This window comes from Antennarius striatus, chromosome 17 (genome assembly GCF_040054535.1).
Source record: "Antennarius striatus isolate MH-2024 chromosome 17, ASM4005453v1, whole genome shotgun sequence".
NCBI lineage: Eukaryota > Metazoa > Chordata > Actinopteri > Lophiiformes > Antennariidae > Antennarius > Antennarius striatus.
Genome location: NC_090792.1, coordinates 13,584,349 through 13,607,425, shown reverse-complemented (window position 1 = coordinate 13,607,425; position 23,077 = coordinate 13,584,349). Strand labels below are relative to the sequence as shown.

At 39.8% G+C, this 23,077-nt stretch overlaps 1 protein-coding gene across 2 annotated transcripts; it reads left to right on the top strand.

Moving 5' to 3' along the window:
* Window positions 1-1,073: 1,073 nt before the first annotated feature.
* Window positions 1,074-22,908, top strand: cnksr1 (connector enhancer of kinase suppressor of Ras 1). 2 transcript variants are annotated; one of them, XM_068338097.1, is made up of 21 exons: window positions 1,074-1,287; window positions 2,486-2,643; window positions 6,533-6,735; window positions 7,010-7,088; window positions 12,515-12,556; window positions 12,896-13,015; window positions 14,743-14,802; window positions 16,835-16,903; window positions 17,043-17,168; window positions 17,401-17,525; window positions 18,536-18,681; window positions 18,915-19,075; window positions 19,155-19,188; window positions 19,293-19,468; window positions 19,559-19,632; window positions 19,861-19,932; window positions 20,316-20,383; window positions 20,792-20,853; window positions 20,932-21,022; window positions 21,241-21,422; window positions 21,824-22,908. In XM_068338097.1, the coding sequence occupies exons 1-21, from the start codon at window positions 1,236-1,238 to the stop codon at window positions 22,244-22,246; spliced, it is 2,523 nt and encodes an 840-aa protein (XP_068194198.1). In that variant the 5' UTR covers window positions 1,074-1,235; the 3' UTR covers window positions 22,247-22,908. The 2 variants fall into 2 exon arrangements, with proteins under 2 accessions (XP_068194198.1, XP_068194197.1); XM_068338096.1 differs by having other exon boundaries at window positions 18,912-19,075.
* The last annotated feature ends 169 nt before the right edge of the window (window positions 22,909-23,077 follow it).

Sequence of the window (23,077 nt, the reverse complement as noted above, 5' to 3'; positions counted from 1 at the left end):
AGTATATAAGAAGGATCAATAACAAGAGTTAATGTGCTGCAGGGTTTTTAATTCCAAAGAAACCAACACATCCCTGTGACTAACCACAGAAAACAATGACACACAAGCAGCATATCTCTGTTCAATCCTGAGTCATAAACTGAATATGTTTGTATGTTGTGAGCAATTACTCATGACAAAACTGTTTCTGATGGAATTATCACACCTATAAATAGTTTGTCAAGTAGAAAATGCACTCATATTTCTTGGGCAGTCAGTGTTCATGAAACATCGATGAATTTGGGGCAAATCTTTCTTTAAATATCAGGTCAAATTTTGAGAGAATTCCCAAGAGAGCAGCATGACCATTGGACTTGAAAAAAGAGGATTAGGTCTGTTGGTGTGAACAGGGAGAACAAGATCCTTATCCACTTTTGTCCTGTGATCTTAGCGGTGTGTGGGATCATAAAGTTTATTTACATATATGGGTTATTTTTCTCGAAATAGGTGAGTTACTAATTGCACTAGCAGGAACACAGCATAAAGCTTTATGCCCATATTAAACAACAACAACAACAATAATAATAATAATAATAATAATAATAATAATAATAATAACAGTAATGTAGTAGTAGTGATGATGATGATGATAATAATAATAATAATAATAACAACAATTAGTTCATTTTGGAGTGTTGTTAAAAAGTAGTTAACGTTACGTTACTTTTAATGGTTGCCATTTATGATATACTGTATATTTACACATATACACATACGCGCGCACGAACATTATTATTATTATTATTATTATTATTATTATTATTGCTGTATTGACTCCCATCACATAGTACAGGTGTTGTGTCCACGCCTCACCTCCACACACTGCGCCGTCTCTGTTGCGCGCATGACGTCATAACGCACGAAGACGTGGAAATTTTTGAGTCATAACACATTGCTGCACCTTCGACACGCGCACGTACACTTCATTCCTCCAGGTGTTTGTGTGTGTGTGTGTGTGTGTGTGGGGGGGGGGGGGGTGGAGGAGGGAGGGGTCTCACTCCTGTTGCGCAGTACCGACACAGGGGGGGCTCTAACCTACCTGTGTGACTCTTACCTGTACCTGTGGGTAGGACCGCCACTCGTCATCGTCCGACTCCAAATCAGGATCAACTTTTCCTGCTTCCTGCAGTCCTGAGAGGTAGAAATCGGCCAGGACGGCTGGGAGCTGAAGGAGCGACTGCACCAGGACTCCGAGCATGGAGCCGATCACGTCGTGGAGCGAGGAGCGAGTCAGCCAGTGGCTCCAAGGTGAGCAACATATTGCACTTGTCCTCTTACGCCTTTGATCGCCTCTCAGGTACTTTGGCTCGGACGGGAGAGTCAAAAATAGAGTCGCCGCACAAATCCGCTTGGAAGTGAAAGGTGGAGGTGGAATGAGGAAGTGGCCTGCGCGCAGGGAGAAACTACAACCTACTTGTTGTGATCAGAATATGTCGCGTTGTGTGGACTGATTTACTTATATCTCCTCTGGCTCAGAGTCACACACCCCACGGAGAGTTCACTGCCCACTGTCGCGCACGGTGCATGGATTTATGCGCTCATGTGCTGTTTTACATGGAACATATCACGGCCTGTCGGCCACGAGTGGGCAGCCGATGCTGGACTTAAGTAGGGTTTTAGGTAGATCTGGTCCTCAGGGAGCCTATTTCCGTTCTATTGGCCCCCATAAGGTACTCTAATTTTACATTTAAGAGGGAATAATTTGCTCCTAATCTGTACTATTTCCAACCGCTTCTTAATCTATATTAAATCAGAGTTAAAGGTCAGTATTTGTGATTTATTAAACAATGTAAATAAATTATTCACTTTTTATCCTATGTAATAAAACATTTAGGACAGTGAACTGAGGTAGTTTGTGCTTTTATTTTTAAGTGCTTTTAATTACTAAGTATTATTTTTATATGATATATGTATTTATATGTATAGTATTTACTGTGCATTTTGCAAGTGACTTATTATAGTCAATCTATTCAATCGATTGTCACTAATTGATTGTATCGCTAATGATGTCACTGTAATTTACTCAGATCTGCCTCCTCTTAAGTTAAGTAACACCCAAATCGGTCACCCAAGAAGTCTGTTTCTAGCATTTAAAAGTCACCTGTTAATCTTTTGGTAGTTCATGAAAAATATGATCTCCATTTAGGCCATCTCAGATTAACTTTTTTAAAATCTTGTTGCTATTCACAGAGACATAAAATTAAATTTTACACTGTGGTGCAGTGTTATGAGTTATCCTAGGCTGGGAATTTTTATTTTCATTGGCGTATTATTTTCTATGATAGTGTAATGTTTCGTCAAAAGAGATCATCTGCAGTCATACCCAGGTTATACTCCTCCTGAATCTGCCTCTACATGACTCGACGTCTATGTTGGATTCCCATTCATACTAGAATATTGCATATGAATAAATCAGCATATATGTGCTTTTGTGTCTTGCTTCCAGGTCTGGATGCCCCCCTGCACCAGTACCCGGTCTCTGATTGGCGTCTATCAGGTCTGGATCTGCTCCAGTTGACCTCTCATGACCTGGAAAAGTTGGGCGTATATAAGATTGGGCACCAGGAGCTCATACTGGAGGCTGTGGAGAAGCTCTGCTCTCTGGTGAGGGCGAACGCAGAATCGTGTTTGTGTACAGTGTGTATCCATAGCAGTGTATCCAAGGGGCTGCATGCTGTGTGTGTGTGTGTGTTCTCTGGATATTTGCTGAGCAGTCATCCTCCTATCTTGCTGTGATGTTGTATATGTTCTGATATTTGAAGACAGTAATGTATTTATTCCACCACTGTGCGTTGATGGTGCCTGATCTTAATGCAAAGTAATGTCACTTTGGATGAATCCAGAATCCTCAGCTGCCTCTTATTGTTTCAAATCTGACGTACACTCAGGACCTTCATCTACAAGTGACCAGTTTGATCATAGCTGCACGTTCACATCCACTTTTAAAATGGAACATGTCGCAGTAACAACAAAGCAGCTTAGAAAAACTAAAATATTTATCTTATTTTTTCTGGCAAACATCACTATTTATGCTTAAACTGTTAAAAAAAAAAGCAGTTTTATCACAAGAGCATTTGCTTAACGCTCAACATGCAAATTTTGTTGTTGGCTAAAATCACACTTGCTTTCTTGTTATACAGTCTCCCCTTTGCAGGATTCATTTTCTTTCCTGTCCTATTTTAGAAGGAGTTTGAGAACACTTACATAGTGAATGTGTGTGTGTGTGTGTGTGTGTGTGTGTGTGTGTGTGTGTGTGTGTGTGTGTGTGTGTGTGTGTGTGTGTGTGTGTGTGTGTGTGTGTGTGTGTGTGTGTGTTTTCTACCTTGACTGCATACTCTGTGTTGGTGGACTTGTGGATGCATCATTTACAGACGGAGAACGAGCCCACTTACGAGCCCACGAGAACACTTACATAGCGAATGTGTGTATGTGTGTGTGTGCGTGTGCATGTGTGTGTGTGTGTCTTTGTGTGTTTCATCACAAGGGCTAATAAAGTGGGACAGTAACAGTGAGGGTTTCAGCTCTTGGGGTCTAAAGGTCAGGCTGGTTGAACTGCTTGTTGTTTACTCGATCTGAGTGGAAAAATTGTTGAGGGTTTCACCCAAAGTCTGTGTAAATGAGCATTAGAAAAGAAAAATATACTTTATCAACAGATAAAGTATATTTTGAATGTGAGTAGATTTTGCAGGCCTATAGACACTAGTGTGTCTGTTGCTACTGTCTCTGTTTTGATGCTCCGTGAAGCGCTAACACTGAGCTTATTCATGATGAAACAACCATCAGACACTCACATGGAACAGACCAAACACATTCTAGTATATGCTGCTGACACAATTAAAAACTCAAGCATTGGTAAGATTATGAAATGTTCATGGCTACTTGTCTACAAAGAAAGATTCTGGCTGGTTGATGTTCATAACAAAGCCAGCCAAAACCAAATCCCTCGACCATCAATTCAAGCTCCTTCTTCGCTGGTGGTTGAGTTTCGTCTCTACTGGACAGGAAACTGTATTGACAAGCAAAAGATAGATGATGTCTCACTCTGTGAGGATTGTTTTTTTGTCCTGTGCTGCTGTTTGATGTGAGAGTCATCTCTGATATTCAGTCAATGATAAAACCTCCTCTCTCTATTGTAATAAAAATGGAGCCTCTAGTATGATCATAAAGTTGAATCAACACCTCTCGAAAGCAGTTCCAATAAATTGTGAACATTATAATGCTCATGTAGGGAGGATTAATTGCATGACTGTTCTGTGAGATTGTGTTTTCATTTTGGCTAAGTGGCCCTGATGCCTGATGGTACATTGGAGGAAAAGCAGGGAATATATAAAGCTGCATCGCTGTGATCTTTCAAACAGTTGTCTATTGAATGTATCAGTGAATCACATCCTTTAACAACGAGAGTAATAATGACGTGATAATAATATGATTTAACAGGTTCTATGAAATGCCTACAGTACTCTTTAAAGCATAGAAACAGGAAGATTGAGTCTTCCACTGGTGAATGGACTCATTACTACAGACTTTGGTTTCTATTTGGGGGTTTGTTTGTTTGTTTTTTTGGAGACTTTAGGCACTACAGGTATCTCAGCATCCTGGGAGTGTATTGTTTTGGTGGGGTGATTGTGCACAATGTATTTTTAATGGCTTAATGCAGAAGAAGGATTTCAAATTCTATTCTGGTTTTTAAAGACAGCAAATGCAGAAAAGCTATTAATGGATATACATTATCTGCAGCATTTTGGTTCAGACAAAGAGCCTTTAGAGACTTATTGGGACAGCTGTATTGCAGGAAATAGCAACAAAGCAATCAGTAAATAATGAATACAATAAAATCAATGACTCTGTCTGCATTTGAGTGATTTTACGTCAGAGACTCAATTGAAGCCCCAAACAATGAATTTAGATTAGTCTGGCTTAAGTATTGGAAAGTGATGTCATTCAGGTTTTTATGTTATTAAGAGATGTCTGAAGTCTGTTTAGATTAATCTGGCTTCATTGTGTCATGTGCATGACATTAGAAATCTATGGAATGTTTCCTAGTAATATAACTGGTAGTCAGACAGCCTGTTAATAAGGACTGATTGATGATATGGGGTAGAATAGACTTAACTCAGGGTGAAACAGCTTTAAGCTGAGGTGGGGTCACGAAGACTGTTTATTGGTTTAGATGAAAAACTAAAGGAAGGTGGCTGCAGAAAGTCCAGGTAAATAAATATGTAACTGGGTCTTATAGTTGTATTAAGTTTTGTGTGTTTTGTCTCTAATAAGTAGGATTTTATCACCAGATAATCAATGCATTACTGCTGATCAGCATAGGAATACTAGAGCTAGGGCTTTCTCTCAGCTTTAGCACTGCTGAAAAGAAACCTGAGTTGTTCCTGTTGTCCTCCCTTCATCCTCAGTAACAGGCTGCTCTGACATCGCAGAGAGCCACCCTGTGTATTTTAGGATTCCCTTGTCAGGCGAAATAAAACTCTTCCAGTTTAGTTCGATGTCATTTTCATTCGTATTTTGTTTTAATTTTTGCATTATTTGGTTTAGTTTGTGAGTTTGAAAATTATAAATTCAAATGTTTTTGAATAATTAACAAGAATTTTGAGGTAAGATTGTTAAATGTTCAATTTCAATGCCATGTGTGAGAACAATGTTGAGGGGTTGATTAAAACAGAGTTTATGGTCAGGCTTAAACCAATAAAACCTACTAATGAGGAAGTGTCAAGATCATTGTATTCTACATGAATACAATGGTATTTATGTAGAATGAATTCCATTGTATTGGTATGGTATTACCTACATCAGTGACTTTATCTGTTGGAGGCACAAAACAGAAAACAAAAATGCGATTGGCTGTAAAAAAAAAAAATTATGTTGGGAATGACAGACTGTGAGCAAAGTTTTGTAATGAATTACAGTTGAGAACATATTTGAAGACTGATTAATAATCTGGGGTTGAAAATGACTGTAACTCCACCTCCCTGGCTGGAATGTGAGGATTATTTTGACGGGGTGACATATTCTTCATGTCACCGTTATGTTTCATTAAGGCAGATCTTGTGTGGCGGTGTTAATGTTCAGTCTCCTTGCATTGTGGGTAGATAACTGTCTAATATAGGTACACAGAGGCTTGTTTTTAGTTTACTAATAAATTTGATCTGATGTTTAGGTTTGAGACCTGGATGTTATCCAAAGTGGGGTGAATGCCATTTGTCCTAATCAGCCCAGGCTTTCTCCAGAATTTTTACAAAGACATTGTTTGCTGGACATGCATTTGAGAGGGAGTTGTTGAGTAATAAACATGTGGTCAGGATGTGAACAACAGAGAATTACAAGGAATCAGATCAGTGATGTGATGATCACAGTATTTTAAGCACAAGGCTTCTACTTTTAATGAAGAGCTGAATAGGTATAGGTAGACAGAGGGGTTTTGAATTGACTGTGACAGAATATGCGGCATGTGACCGGTGTATGTTGGCGTGTGTTTTCTCTCCAGACATATGGTATCGGCGGTGAGAACCTGCGCTGCCTGACGGAGAAGATGCGTGCCATCTCTCACACGCTTCAGATGGGCATCCAGGGCCGCTGGCGCCTCAACAGCTATGACGGACGCACCACCACCAAGATGCCCGCTGGCGTTCTACAGGTTGTGGTGGAACTCATCACTTCTGCCAAAGGACTCTTCTCTTTGCTCAACAGGTTAGTAAAGAAGGGCCCATCTAACCCTTAGACATTAAAAGCTGCCAATTGTTCTCCAATTTATATTATTTTTTTAATCATTGATTGTATTTGCTCTTTAAATGTTCTTCCTTATTACTAAAACTGACACCTGTTGAATTTCTCAGATCCCTAATTTGTCTTTCCTGCTTTTAGTAACACTGTGAAATCACTCAATACACTAAATTGCAGTAAGTCTCTCCCTTTTGTGTCCAAACATATTAATATATAATCAATATAATCCTTGTCTTTCCAGATATCAGTTTTTTAGTGGCAACACTACAAGCAAAAATATATTCATCTGCTGCAAAGAATTGGGAGACATTGTCCACAAGGTTGGTTTCATGAAACTTGTGACTAACAATAATAAAAATAACTCACATAGTTCAACTGTTTCTCATGTAAACTGGTGTTTTCATGCAAACTGAAAGAATAGTTCAATTAATTTACGCTCCACCTTCATTAAAACATGAGGTGTTTTATCTAAGGAGGAACCACATTTCTAGAAGAGGAACTACATCCTCTGGTGTCGTTGCTTCTGTTCTTTTCCAGCTGAAACCCTAAAATGGGAAAAACAAGCGCACACCCATACACCCTGCTCCTCAGCTTAGCTGGGCTAGCGTATTCTTTATCTTTGCATTCCTGGCATACTTGGAGGCGGCTCTTCCTTGAAGACGCATTCGCTGAGAGAATCACCTGATAAGACAACTGGATTTTCTTTGTTTAGTCCTGTATTAGTGTGAAAATGTGTGAAAGAAATGGGACAATAAGGACAATTGGTAACTGGATAAATGTAATTGTAGCTGAAAAATGTGCACAGGTAGTATGAGAGACAGGCCTGGATATGTTGTAATGTCTGCCTTGGGGAGGATGGGAGGGAGGGAGGAAGGAGGGAAGCAAAGGAGAAGGCTGAGAAAGAAGGTGGAGACTAAGAGGAAGGGATTGCGGCTCAACTGTTGAATGACTTTTTGATTCCTGGCAGAGTGCAGGTCGCTCTGGGAACGGCAAGGACCAACAGACCGAAACTACCGAATCGGATGCTGCAGTGACTTATGAGATAAAAGCCTGAACCAAGTGGCGTGGAAAGATAGGGAAAACTAAGATAGACAGTGGGAGACAGAGAATTAGAGAGAGTTAAGTCAGAGGTAGAAAGTGGTTGAAAGAGGATGCTTGGTATTCAGTGGAGTTTATAAATAGTCCCCTGTAGTCTTCTCTGGACGCCTGCCCAGCACGACAGGTACAGCTCTCACCTCTTTACTCGGATAAATCTCCACAAAGTGATTTACTGGCTTTATACGTTCCTTGACAGCTCATATGCACCACTGGATTTATTCTTTATTTCTTGGTTATACCTTATAAGATTTTATTTTATTTGATGTTAAAGATCTTCCAAACGTCATTCAAGACCCATGGGGAAAAGTGGTAGAACAGGTCTACTGGGTGGTAAAGTGACAAATGAGAATTGTGCGTTGGTGTGTAGTAACAGTAATATTACTCTTGTGGGCCAGAGACGAAGGAAGGCAGTGAGGATTTCAGAGTTTTCAGGCTTGTTGGTTCTGAGGGAGGTGAATCACACTGCGACCTGTTAACTCAGACGTGTGGCACCGGGTGAGGGATTAACAATTTATAAAAATTAAAAAAAACTTTGCTGCTTTTGTCGTTGGTCCCTCTCAGAGGATGATCATGGATTGGTCATGTCTGTCTATTGTTCGCTCAGTTCCTGTTTTTGAACTTGTATTTGTGCACGCAGGTGTTGTAAAGGTATGACTTACTGTCAATAATGAAGTAGCATCACAGGGACAACAGTTTGAATTACTTCATAGCGTTAGGAGTGGTTGGGCTTTGCTCAGCATCTGTTTTGACTGGTTCTGGTCAGTTATTAATTAAGAAAACCTTTACATGTGCTCTAAAAGGTCAGTTTTGGACAGCTGAGAGGCCGTTCATCCGTTTGTGGCAGGAGAAAATGAGAAATGCACACGTGGTTGAAGGCCTCATCTGTCAGTTCAACTGTCATCACAGCATTATAAGTCTGGAGGCGGGGGCTTTCTAGGAAAACACATTTACACCCACTTGTAGGATGTACTGTAAAATGTAATCACGTCACACACACTCGTCCTCAGCAGTGTAGCGCCCACACACACAGACACAGTCATTATCACGGCATCTTTAGATTTGCCTCTGGCTAACAGATACTTGGATCATGCGTGACCCCTGTCACGGCTGTCAAGACAACGTGGCCTCATGTCCTTATCAATGGAAGATACATCAAACCCTTCACACGACAGAAGGCGCTGTTGTTTTTTGGAAGCTCTTTTAGCGTCTGGGTGCTGCTCCACGCACCCTGAGGGTAATCAAGGTCAGTAGTCAGCTGGTGTTGTCAGGACCCGATGCCGGAGTTGTCAAGTCTGTTTTGCTCAGTGTGCTTTGAGCCAACTGAGCAAGATAGAGAGACAAGGAAGAAAAAAGCTCCAACTGTGAATTTGGATGCTATTAAGGTATGTTAGTTCATATTGAGTCTAGACACGTAAGGCCTATGTATTTAAATATTTTTTGATCTTAAGAAAATGTGATATTTTGAACCACGAATAAGTAAAGCTTACCTCCAACCAGTTCAGGTATTTAACATTTGAAGTTCAAAATATTAATATATGATGGGGTTTTTTGTTGGTAGAAAAATATACTTACGGAGAAGGACATATTCAAAACTGTGAAATACTTGTTAAAGAAGCATTGATCAACGTCTCCCTGCTATCACAGGATTTAATTTTACCTTGGGCTGCAGGAAATGAGGTTTTATATTGTAATGCAGAATGGAAATATGACTTTGGGAGAAGTGGTACAGTTTAAAGCAAGGCCTTTAATATGGATAGAAAGCAGGAGTGTGTTATCACAGTGGTGTCTTCCAGTCTTTTTATAGTGGGTCTGAGACACGGTGTCAAATAGATAGTATCTACAGCTGTAGTCCAAGTATGAAGAGAGAGACTTCTAATCAGTAAGTGCCCACACACACCTTTGTTTCTGCTCGTCTGCATTTTTAAAAGAACGTCAAAGCGTCAAAATAGCTTGTTTCTGTGTCCCAGACCACTAGTTAGAGGACAGATTTTAGGCACAGAGTGACGCTGTAAAGACAGTTCACCACCTGATCGAGCCAAGTTAGAACAACACAAGACCTTTCTTCTGATCCAGTGAAGGGGGTGCAGGTTCATTTACTGTACTTTGCGGGAAGAGGGAAGAGTATTCTGAAGGAGTTTTGTCCTTTTTTGTCAACATTTCTATAAAGAGAACCTAAACCTTAGCACATTCAGTATGGTATTGTCTACTATTTATTGATGGACTGCAGTACAGTTGTGGCTAATATGTAACTGCTATCGCTACAAATTGTGGAGTTAAAGGTCAACCTTGAATGCCAGTCTGTGATTTTTAAGCTGTTGTCTGGCACAGAACAGGTCAGTAGGTTCTATATAAAGAAATTATAATTCTTCTGTAAGAATCAATCCACCCCTGAAATGCAAGAAAATGCTGTTTTCTATCACCTTGGGCTGCTTTAGTCGTCGAACAACTGAAACGATTCATCTCTACAGCCGCTGACACTCTGTAAATCCTGTGTTCTTCAGTTGTGCTGGAGGCTGTTGGGGACGCTTGACTTTTGTTAAATAATCCCTTCAATTCAGAGAGTGTTTAGGTTTACATGCACTTGTGGTTGCGTATGACAAACTCAACAGTGTCTTTGTGCATCAAACTTGCCCTTAGTGAGGAAACAGTGGTGAGCCTTTTGGTTTCAGGTCTGCAGTCCTGGTTTCCCATGGCACCTAAATGATGGCACATATGTTCGTTTTTAGTGCACAAGTGGACCTGTTTCCCTCCAACATGTAAATGTCATGCTTCCTATTCGGGCAGGGTTAAAAAAAAAAAAGTACAGTATGAGGAGTTTTGCCTGTTATGTGGATGCCTTCAGTGACACTGTGTCGATAACGTGAATTAGAGACTCCACATGTTGCTGTGTTTTTTTATTTACTTCTGCCAGTAGTAAAGATCACCTTTGGATCTGCCATTCAGAGCTACTACTATTAACAGTTAAATGTGTTGTAAATAACAAATACATCCCACAAGATAGATTTTAATAACTAAAACCAAGTCATCCTTAGTTCAATCAATACTTAAATTAAAGGCCTCAGCTTGATTATTCATGCCAATTAGGAGTGAATTTGCATGAATAACTTTGGGAATGAATATCCAAAGTCCACTGGCGTCGCGCTCGGAGCGTCCCTTGCCTCTCGCCCATGTTAGTTGGGACAGTCTCCAGCAACCCCCGTGACCCACAAAAACGGGAGAAGCAGTCAGGAAGATGAATGAATGAGTCGAAATGAATAATTTAGCATAAAAAAAGCTGAATTAAGCACAACATTGACTGTAACATATCAGCAATTAGCTGTTGAGTTAATTGTGAATCAGCAAAGTTGTTGCCGTTGTGGCTGTGAACTTGTTGTTTTCTCTCATTTTCTGCAAATAATCCTAAATCTATTTACAGCCTAATTTACACACATCTGTTTACACTGCTAATATTTTGACGGTGCAATAACAATCCATCAGATGAAGGTCGCAGCCTCAGCCGCGGTTGTATTTTTAGCGAGTTGCTTGTTGAAATTCTGGTTAAGTGTTTTGATGGTAGAGTGACTGCCTGTAGTCATTTAATTTTCTACATGACATTGAAAAATATTGAAAAAAAATTAAATAAATAAACAGAAATAACGATTTATGAATTTGAATTTTGGAATTTCAGAGTACTTTAATGAATGCTCTGTAACAGATAAAGAGTCTTGCGTTCTCAGCTAACGAACTTAGCATTAGACATTCTTATAGCGTATAGCTGTGGCAATTCTCTGCTTGAGTAGGGATCAAGATAAAGATCTGAATATCTTTAGGTATTTACACCCAACCTTTAGGAGTTTGTTGTGTAAATCGATCTATCATAGGTTCTCTGTCTATCCAGCATATAGGCTTACATTCCCCAGAGGGAAACAGCAGCAAATCAGCAGATGAGCTGAACTGACCCGAACCTCTCTCAGTCATACCCCTCCCAAAGTCCCACAGCCTTTAATTAGCACAGAAATCCAATCGTGTTCACTGTTGATCCTCTCTTACATTTCACAGGGATTAATTTCCCTCTGCAGTTCCTTCTCTTTCCACCAGCACTCTTTTGCAACTTAACTTAGGAAGCAAAGGCATGTAACATAGATTCTATTCAGTGATGCAGTGACGTTTTGTCTTCCAACGTATTTCATCACAGTCAGCATCAGTGCCTGTAAGGTCAACTCCTTTATCCCAGCCAGAGATAAAAGAGTTTAGTTCCAACCAACTGATTTTAGACTGTGACTGTGACGTCGGCTACTGATTCTTTGTATCTGTGTGCATGTTCATATAAAGTGTCCACACGTGTGCTTGTGGAGAATTAACTCTTGGGGTAAAAAGAAATTAAACACGACTATGATTCTGTCACATTCCTGTTATTTATTTATTTATTTATTTGTTTGTTTGTTTATTTATTTATTCACCACAGCTATGGTAAGAAATACCATCAAAGTGTCTCACTCTACCAGTTTGCCTTTCACTTCCCCACTCGTACTGAGTAGAGGAAATGGAACATGAGATTTGAGTCAGTTTGTCCCACGGCCACAAATCCGTATTAAACTCGCTGCTGTTTCCTTATCATGTTGCTCTGCTTTGTTTTGATGTACCTAATGCGTCTTCACTCATTTAACAGGATATCACCGTCTATGAGAAGGAGAAGGATATCATATCTGTGGTGAGTGCGCCAAATATTGATGTTCTTGCCTACTTTATTTTGGTATAGGTAGGTATGTTTTTGTACGTAGGATTTTAAGGAATCTGTATCGGCAGAGGTGGAGCATAACACTCATGTTTGTGCTTTTCAGGAGTGTGTAATAACCTGGAGCTAAGAATCTCTTGTGCTTTCAGTCATTCTAATGAGCAAGGCTCATTTAGTAGCTCAGAACAGACAAACCAGACATGTTTTTAGAGGAAGAGGCAACCTCACCCCCAGATCCCAGTGAATCAGACACACTTGACCTTTAAGGATTGTATGAGACACATATAATTGCCAGTGCTTTGTCTCATCCTCTAGTGTCGTCAGTTGGTGGCCGTGTGTGATGACATCCTGAACTCCAGCTCTGAGGTGCTTCTCACCAACACCGCTCAGCTGGAGAGTGTCGACCTGGTGCCCGTGTCGCCTGGTGATCAGCTGGTAAAGCCTCCCAACCTTTCATGCCTGTGCCGTCAGTCATTAAAAATACTTTACAGCCATTATGATATTGTTATAACGTGTGAATAATAACTTTCTGACAAATAAATTATATTCAGTCATTCGTTCAGTATTTTCTCCCCGTGATGAGTAAAATTCCAGTGAACGTTTCCAAACTGCATCCTAAATGCTGAAGATATATGACAAATCCAGTCATAATCACAACCCATAAGAATTCCTTTAGCTCTGTTTATTAATTTTGGAAGAATAGCATTTGTTCATTTCTTTACGTGTGCAACATCTCCCTTCCTCCCATAAAAAAAATTAAATTACAACTATTCCAACCAACAGCTTTAACGAAATTCTATCATAGATACAAGCAAAAAATATCGAGTCAAATCATGCAGTTGGGAGCAACTTCATTAAAAAATTAATTAATTAAAAAAAGAATCAACAAATGTTTCTTATTGATAAAATCCTTTTAAAAGTGCCTCAAACAGTTCTCTCTCTCTGCATGAATTTGACATAATTTGTTTCCACACATTTCTTCTTTCCTCTCAGTGAAGGTTCCTCCTGTACCCTGTATTTTTTTATTCTCTGTTAGATCTTCTTTCTCATCTCGTTGTTCATTGCATATAATTTTCTGTTCCTACCTCCTCCTAAGGCCTCAGCCTTTATTCGGGATGTGGAGCTAGGGTTTTTTTTTTGCTTATTACATATCATTTTGTGTCCTTACAACTAAATAGCTGTGAATTTTTTTTGTTTGATACCAATTTGCTTCCTCTTTTCCTTTCGGTACAAGTAGTTCATGTTGGATAATAGCTGCATTTTACAGTCTCCCTCTATTGGCCTTTTTACGCATCTCCAATGTGTTAAAGCAAACATGCTCCACTTCATCACCTCTGAGACAAATAAAGTGTTCATTTGTTTGCATGGCTGCATCTGTATCTTGCCAGGTGCAGGTGTGAAAAATCTTTCGTGAAATCTTTGCAATATTTTCACACTGGGGGACGATAATTTGTACAGATGTGCTGAACAGCTAAGAACAAAATCAGGGGTTGACTGGACCATCGTCACCTTAGATGAGGTCAGATTTCAAAAGGAAAATAATGGGAATTAAATAAATATATAAGGAAAAGGAAGGGACTGTAGGTATGTTTTTAAGTAGCATACGTATGTATAAAATAATAAAATATATGTAAAACATTACATTGTTCATGTCATTAAATTCTAAACGTGAAAGCTACGTTTTATTCCTGAATTTTTCTCAAATTTAGATTCATTCTAGCCACAGAGTAGAAATACAAAATATTACATTATCACTGTGGAAACACCTTTCTTTATCTCTCCAATGCACATTTGATAAATACAAGACACCATTGGTTTGAACATGTGAACAAGTTTAATTGTCATTTATGTATAAAAATGTATCTAATTAACCATCAGGATAAGCTTTAATGAAAGTTTATGAACGCTAAATTGAATTAAATTTCAATATTAATTTTTCTAGCCATGTAATATCTATTTAATATGATTAAAAATAATCTATCAAGGCTGTCTGGAAGGTAATTCCAGACTGAACCATCCATTGGGGTTTGCTGCAGCCACCACAGGCATCCACATATCTTTGGTGGCTGCAAGAGGACACAGCTATGAGTCCATGATTAGGAATCTTTTCGACATTGCAGGTTCAAATATGTTTAACATCCATCTGTTTGTCACTGTCTTAGGGGATTGAGGTGACGTCCACCGGCTCCAGTACCCACTATGTGACCGGAACAGCTGCTGAGGTCAGACGCTCTCATTTATTCTCCTGCTGTCCAGCCACACAGAGATAGCTGTGGCTGACGTCTTAGTGCTCTTAGCCAGTTCTCTGAGGAGCGCATGACTTAAACATTTACACATCTTGAACTCCAGGCCAAAAGTTAGACTTCAATTATAGCTTGCTTTTTTTTTTTTTTTTTGCAAAAGCCCCCTGAGAGGACATCCTAAAAATCCTTACGGTGTTTCATTTCTTCAACCAGTCATGTCTTGTTACTGTTTATTCATCTCCTCTCAGATTTAGGGCTGCCAAATACATATTTCACATGTTCCTTCTGGGTGTTTCCTGGAGAAGGAACCCGGAGCGTGTGTTTAGTTGTGAGGAGCAAAAAAGAAAAAAGAATTACCAGTTTTTCATTTTTCATAAACTCTCGTCTGTGTTGGCAACAAAAATAATTTATTTGTTGTGTGAATGGGCACACTGGGATGTCTTTCTCTGCCGTGAATCGAGCTCTCCACAGTCTAAGTATGAAATTTTAATTTGGATTAATTTTTTATGGAGTTATGAACTGAAGAGGGAAACTTTGGTGTGAAATTTTATTTTTAGATGCCAGCTTTCTTTTCTTCACTAGTTTGAAATCGAAAACAAAGTGAGTCCTTGTACAAATACTTTGCACTAATAAATATCTATTTCAGACTACAAATATGCAAACTGTTCATAAAAAGGAAGTCCCAAACACATCATGACTTCTTTTACAGTTATAACCAACAAAGAACTTTCCATTTTACTCCTAGTAATGCTAGGGTTTATAGTAGTAGGCAACTGTTTTTCTCTTTTTATAAGCATATAAACTAAAAAGCATAAACTGGTTTAATTTGATATCTTCATAGGAGATAATTATAGAAGTGCTGGGAAATGTAGTTCAGAGTGTTTTATTAGATTCAAAATAGTGAATGTGCTTGTATGTTGATATTAACTATAGTTTAATTGATTTTACTTCTCCCCTCAAATAATGTCAACCCATGGAAAGACATTATCTTCTGAGAATAAGCAGAATAATGAGTAAACTCAGGAGTGATGGAGGCGTCTTTGTGTGAGGACGGCTTCTCAAAGGTGTGTGAGGGCAGTTCTCCAAGGGAAAGGGAAATTGCAGATGTTGTTTTTTCATGAACAACAAAGCACTGTACCCTCCACTCCTCTGCTGCTGCAGTTACATCACTATGTCTGACTGCTAACAGGAGACGTGTGAAAACACCTGTATAATTAAGAAACCAACCTGTGTGCTAGTAGTGTAATGTGTCCATAATTGAGGACAATCAGCTCTGTGTTCACTCAAATCGGCTTGCACAAATAAGGCAACTGCCAGGCACCCAAGCCAATCATTTTCTGTAATTTTCAGCGTTATAACTGTATTCATCATTTTCCTACACACCTCAGTAAGTATTGTGGGATATTTAAGCAGCAAAGCTCAAAGCTGATGCATGTATGTCTGTGAGAGTCGAGATGTCTGACCTTTTGAATGCATCAGAGAGCAGAACATTAACCAGACCAGACAGTAGAGTGCATACCTCCATCAAGATCCATCACTCCCCTTTAATTCAATTTAGCCTTATCTGAGTTCTGAGTCACAGTCCTGCAGCCATGATGTACGAGGATACTACCAGTGCTGTGAACCACATCTAAATTTGGTAACACACTGGGAAACTTTTTTTTTTTTTAATTGAAGGCAATCAACATTAAAGCATGTCATCATGTTATGGTTTTAATTTGCAGCAATCCTCACAATCTCATGCACAACTGTTTACAAGTTGTATTGTGATTGGTATCACAGCTGCAAAGGTAACTAGATTGCTGTCAGTTGTCTATTCTCCTCCTCAGAGTATCGGCCACCAGCAACCCAGAACAAAAGCCTACAATTACGTGAAATCAGACAGGAACATTGCTAGTTTCACTAGAACAAAGACTAGTCCCTTATATGTGGATCAGGAATGGTATTAATTAATAAATGTTAGAATGACTCTGGGTTTTTTTATTTATTAGACTTGTCTGTTCTTTTCTAGCCATCGCCTGATGTCTTTGTGAAGATCTTGGCTGGCGATGAAGTGATTCAAGTCAACGACCAGATTGTGGTGGGTTTCACTACATGCAGTCTGTACGTGTTGTGTGTTCCACTCTCTCATTTCACTGCATGCATGCAGTGAGATGGCCTCCTGCACAATTATTTGCTGTTTGATGACACGATCTTCGTCATTTTTTTTTTCACATCAGGTGGGTTGGAGCAGAGCAAACCTCATAAAGAAGCTGCGGGAGAATCCCAGAAGTGTGACCCTGGTCCTGAAAAAGATTCCTGGGTCACTGGGACAAAAACATCCAGTCAAGCTCTCACCTGCAAAGGTCAGGGATAATTTAAGCTTATCTCCACTCAAGGGAATGGCAACTACAATATTCATGTTTACTTGATTGGGCAGCACTTTGTTAGCACTGTCACGTCACAGTGAGGTTCTGGGTTCACATCCAGACCTGACCAGTCTCTCCAGGTGCTCCAGCTTCCTCGAACAAACCAAAAACATATAATGTTTATGACAAGCAGTCTAACATGATTGGATTTCTGCTGAATCTTTTTCAGAAAGAGGAAGAAGAGGAGAGAGAAGAGAGGTCAGAGGAGGAGGAAGAAGAAAAAGAAGAAGAGGAGAATCCCAGGCACTCCATATTTGAAAGAGTAGCAGCCTCTGTCAGATCACTGTCTTTTAGGTGAGAGCATAAATTAGAGACGTAATAGTCATGGTGTTGTACATCATTATAAACAAGATTGAATTTTATTATATTATTTGATTTCGGTTCTAATTTCTCAAATTTGATTGCCAGTGGGAGCAATGTGTGCCATTTTTTGTATTTATAAGCCACTCATCTGTATGTGGCAGTAATGTTGCAAGACTTAAAAAAAAACAAAAAACACCTTGAAGCGAACATGACTGAAACTAATAAGGTTTCATATTTAAAACATTTTAATTGTGGAAATGTCAAACAAATCATACAAAGCCATTGGGCAAGAAAGCACAGAACTTTTAATTTTGAAGTCCGTTTTAGCCAATACGAAAAAAAACCTGTGGGAACATGAAATGGTGTTTGTTTAAAAGTAAAATAATTCTTAAAAGGGGGTAGACATAAGTGCGGTTTGCTCAACAACTGAGGATTTTCTCAAGTGAATCAAACCTCCCCAAAAAATCCTTTTGACCTTTCTGATCTGCTGCTAGTTTAGGGATGAAATCACATTGTAAATGTTATAAATTCCACTATGTACAACCACAACCTGCAGTTGACTGGAAATGAGAGAATATGAAAGGATGAGGTGGAAGATGAATAGATAAGGGAGTTTTAGAGAGATAAGGAAAAACACAGACAAGGGGGGATATGAAAAAAATGGGAGACAGGAGGATGGAATGAAGGAGTGATGCAAACAGAGAGCTGACGCCGAGCAGACAGACTCACACAATGGAGGGAGTAGACAATGTGAGGTCCATTAAGTATGCAAATAGTACTGTCACATCCCGATATGCTACAACCCCAGTCTAAGAAAAAAAACACAACCAATACAAAGTTTATAGTATTAAAATGTTGAGTCATATTTCACCTCTTTAAAAGACAGCACAGGTTGTTCCGTCTCTCTTCAGAGCAGCATGACTTTTATTTACACCTGAAAGCGCCATCAGTGAGTCGACTGATTGATGTTGGCATCAGCGCGTTTGTGTTTTCTACTCCAGGAGAGCCATTCACGGACCAGAGATAAATCAGCAACCTGCGGGACAAGAGGAGTCGGAGCTGGCCTCTGACAAAGAGCTGGAGGAAAGTCCAATTGTAATTTCAGACCAAAGCCAGCAGGGGGAGCTCTCACGACTGTCAGTGTCAGGTAAAGAAACACAAAGTGGTCTTTGTGCCTTTGGTGAGATGTCTTCTCTTCTCAGGAGTCATCAGTGCTGTGTGCTGGAATTGTAATTTTAGCCTGTTGATTCAGTTCTTAAGGCAGGACTTTGAAACAGAAACATTTGGATGCTGACAGGTGGTTTTTAACTGGTAGAAATGGTAGTTATAACTTCGTCTCTCTCCACTGTTTGTTTCTGACATTTTTGTGTTTCTCAGCAGAGTTTGAGAGTTTCGATACTTCAAGGCTATCCCCAAGATTGCAAAAAGACCGGTCCCCATCACCCAGGAGTCCCTCCCCCTTGATATTTGGGTCATTCAGAAGTCCTTCGCCGGTGGGATTCAACCAGGATACAGCTAGCATAAGCTCCTGCCCTGAAATGGTGGGACACGCAATGAGAAAGAAAGGTTTAAGTCAGAATCAAACCGTGATTTGATCACCCTATTTGCTTCTCTTTTTAGGGGAGTAAAGACAGAGAGAAGAATTCTACAAAAGGTAAAACCTTCACTGTAAAACAAAGGGAAACTAAGCACTATGGTAAGAGTACAAATGAAAATTGGCTTCACGCTCTTCCTCTTCATGCCCTTTTGGTCTTGTAGGAATGTCGACGGCTATGAGCCGCCGCCGCGTGTCCTGCCGTGAGCTGAGTCAACCCGACTGTGATGGCTGGCTGTGGAAGAAGAGGAAGGAGAGCAGCGTCTTCCTCACCCAGAAGTGGCAGCGCTTCTGGTTTGTCCTCAAGGGGCCTTCGCTTTATTGGTACTCCAGTCAACAGGTGGGGGTAAAGAGATGGAAACACGAACGAATTTACTCATTTTTTCCCAACTACAAGTCAGATTGTTTGGTATATGTGGTTTTTCTGCAGGATGAGAAGGCAGAGGGTTTCGTCAATATATCCAGCTACAACATAGAGAGCGCTGGAGAGCACAAGAGGAAACAGTAAGGATTATTTTCCTGATTGTATCAACAGACAGAAAGTTAATTTAAAAAAAGTTAATGATAAAGGAGTGGTTGTTACATATAAATTCAAGCAATGTATCATCTGCCAAAAAAATATGTGCACATGATGTTTTAATGTTTTTCATTTTTAAATGTCATCAGTGGTTTCATATAGCCAGTGGTCTAAGTGGTTTTTGCTTTTCTCTTTTTTTTCTGTCTCCCTACAAGTGTGTTTAAAATGTGCCACCAGAAATTTCAGAACTTCTTCTTTGCTGTTGAAAATGTCAGTGATATGAGCAAGTAAGTTGTTTCTGGAGACTTGTTCAGCCTTGTTATTTGCTGTTATTCTGTTATTCTTATTTTTGAAGAACCCAAAGAGATGAGCTAAGGCAGTTAAAAGATGCCTGCCTTACATTTGATACACAGCTGATCAGTTTTAGTTTCCTTGCATTAGCTGAAAAAAATGGTCTTCTCTCTTTCATTTTATGCAAACATTAAAATGATAGTGGTGCTTGTACAGGTGTTGGTCTGCACTGCCCCCTATACTCCACTTTTACCATTACTAGAATCCTGTTTTTTTCCTGTTTACCATAACAATGATAGCAATAAACCTCCAATCCTATGTATTACTTAAAAGTAAAGTCCGATAGCATCACCTTTAACTTATACTGCCTTCTCTGCAGGTGGATTAACTGTCTCATCACAGCCATACAGAAGCACAAGAAGCCAAATGGACCAGACTGTGAAGAAGGTGGGACAAAAAAAAAAATCTTCTCCTTCATCAAAAATATCCATTAATATCTGTACTTTTACTTCATTTGTGATTTCAAACAATAAAAGTGACTTAAATACACAAGACAAATGTCATTGTTCATTAAGGAAATAACCAATGTCCTCTCTGGATCCTGTTCAGGGTGTTCAATAATGTTTGCAATTTCTTGGTTTTGATCATTTTATAGGTCAAATTAATTATTCATGGATAATAAAGCATAATTTACGGTTGCTACGGTAACCTGCAGTTCCTCCTGAGCTTTTTAGTGCATCCCTGCCATGTTGTTACGGATGGTCAGAGGAGCTGAGTGTGTGCTACGTTTCTACCCGCACATCAAATGCTTGTGGTGATCTTTCATTTAACTCTTCAATGCTTATTGGTCAACAGAGTGCGTCAGTGAGACTGAATCAGAAAGTGAGAGATCACCTTCACCACGCAGAAGACACAAGGTCAGCACACACACACACACACACACACACACCATTCGGAGAACCATTCTGATTTGTCGGTGTCATCTTGTGTCTCAGAGAGTCCAGTCCAACACTCTGCCTCGCTCCAAGGTGAAGGTGAAAAAGGCGCAATCAACAAATTCCTCACCAGGGGGCAGCAAAGTAGCAGGTATGACTTTCTTGTTTTCTTCTGAGCTTCTGCATTTTGGCAAAAAAAAATCTGACCTCTTATGATGAACCGACCTGTTACGTTCTCCACTTCACCCATTGAATCCACAGATGGATAGCTAAACGATTTTCCCTACTCCATCTCTTTCACGTTTGTCCCTCCATTTTTATTTGCTTCTCCTTTCTCTCCCCACCTGCGTCTTTGTCCCCATTGGAAAGGAGGGCCAGTGGATGAAATGGGCATGATGTTGAACAACATAAAGGAGGGAGGGGTGTCTCTGATTGGTCATGATCAGCCTTTTACGCACGACCACTTCAGGAAGTCGTTCATTAAACGCTGCAAGAACCCGATCATCAATGAGAAGGTGCACACCCTCCGTGCCCTACAGAGCACACTGAAGGTGAGCAGATGGGGCATCCTGGACGTGAATCAGGGTCAGACAGAAATCAGGACCTCATACTGACACGTCAACCACACACTCTCTGTTGAAATTACTAACAGATAAATACAATGAATGTAGCTTTGACCAGGTGGAGCTCACTCTTGCAGCCACAGCCACAACCAAAAGTCTCTATGTCCTTGGCTTTAATTGTATTTAATTGATGTCATGTATTTAGATTTAGAATAGTAATGTAATAATAATGTAATGCTCACCTTTTTTCGATGACATCCCATTGTTATATCTTTTTAATTGAATGTAGGAAATGAGAATTGACTTATCAGGTAGTCAGAATCTAACAGTTCAATATCTGATTATATTTACATGGTGACTGAAAGTCTTTTCTTTTTTTTAATCTCAAGGCTAAAGAGGCGGAGCTGATGCAGATCAATAAGATCTTGGAGGACTCTGACCTGACAGCTTTAAAGTTTCGTCAGTGGAGGGAGCAAAACGAGGAACTGATTCAAGACATTGACAGAATGACCGCCGTCAAGGCTTCCAAAGGAGCCGATGACACGGCAGTGCCGGACACTCCGACTGAGGAGATTGCCTTGGTCTCACCGTCAAGCGAGACAGAGGGCGCGTACAGGTTGAGCCTCAGCGACGGAGAGGAGTTAGTGGACGCAGAACCTTCGGATGTTCATGTGGAGATCCCGCAGGTTACCACCAGTGGGGAAGGCAGTCCTGTGTTTGAGTTCTCTCTCGGATCACTGCAGGAATCAATAAACAGAGAGCTGAACGAAACGACAGGAGGCAAAGAAGCCTCTGACTACTTCTACATCTGAGACTAAACCACTGCAGCATTATCGAAAGACACCAAACAGTGTCCATCAGGCACATTTCCTTGTGTCCTCCGCTGACATTCGCCACCAAGGATTAGTTTAAATTGCCTTCAAATCAGCACTTTAATCATATGTCAGTGAAATGGGCTTGATTTGCAAATTTCGGCTTATAATAAGTTTAAGTTTACAAGACAGAAAAACAGAATTTGCCAAGTGACAATCTGAGTTCAGTGTGTATTTAAGAGGACTGATCAATGTAATATAACTGATGTGGCTTGTAATATGATGTGTAAATACAATGTCACCATGCTACTGTTTGTACTGTGTTTGTTTATTGAAATTACCTTAATAAAGGTATGCATTGGAAATATTTTGCACATAATGTGTTTCAGTAACACTGATTTATTTTTTTTAAATTTTACTTTTGTGTGGAGAATGCTTGCTTCAGTTTTAGTTCAGTGTTCCTTGTCACCCATGAATCTGTGCCCCATGAATGCAGTAAGACAAGGAAGAACCGAAATATTTGCCCTTTCTTCCACTGTGATATTCATCGTTTTAAAACGGGAGCATGTTTGCTCTGAAGTTTCCTTTGTGGTTTCGAGGATGATGTCACGGTGGCTAAATGGGATGACTGACAAATCTTGATAAAGCCAATATTTTGTCCACCCTTTGTATTTTTGTGGTTATTATGCACACATTATATGTATGTGTAAATAATTTAGTATTCCTTCATTTATCTTTTTGGTATTTTGCGCTTAAATGTCAGCGTGTTAGTCTTCTTCCTTCATGCTGTGTGTGTGAACCCACTTAGTATACGTTTGTATACCAGCATAA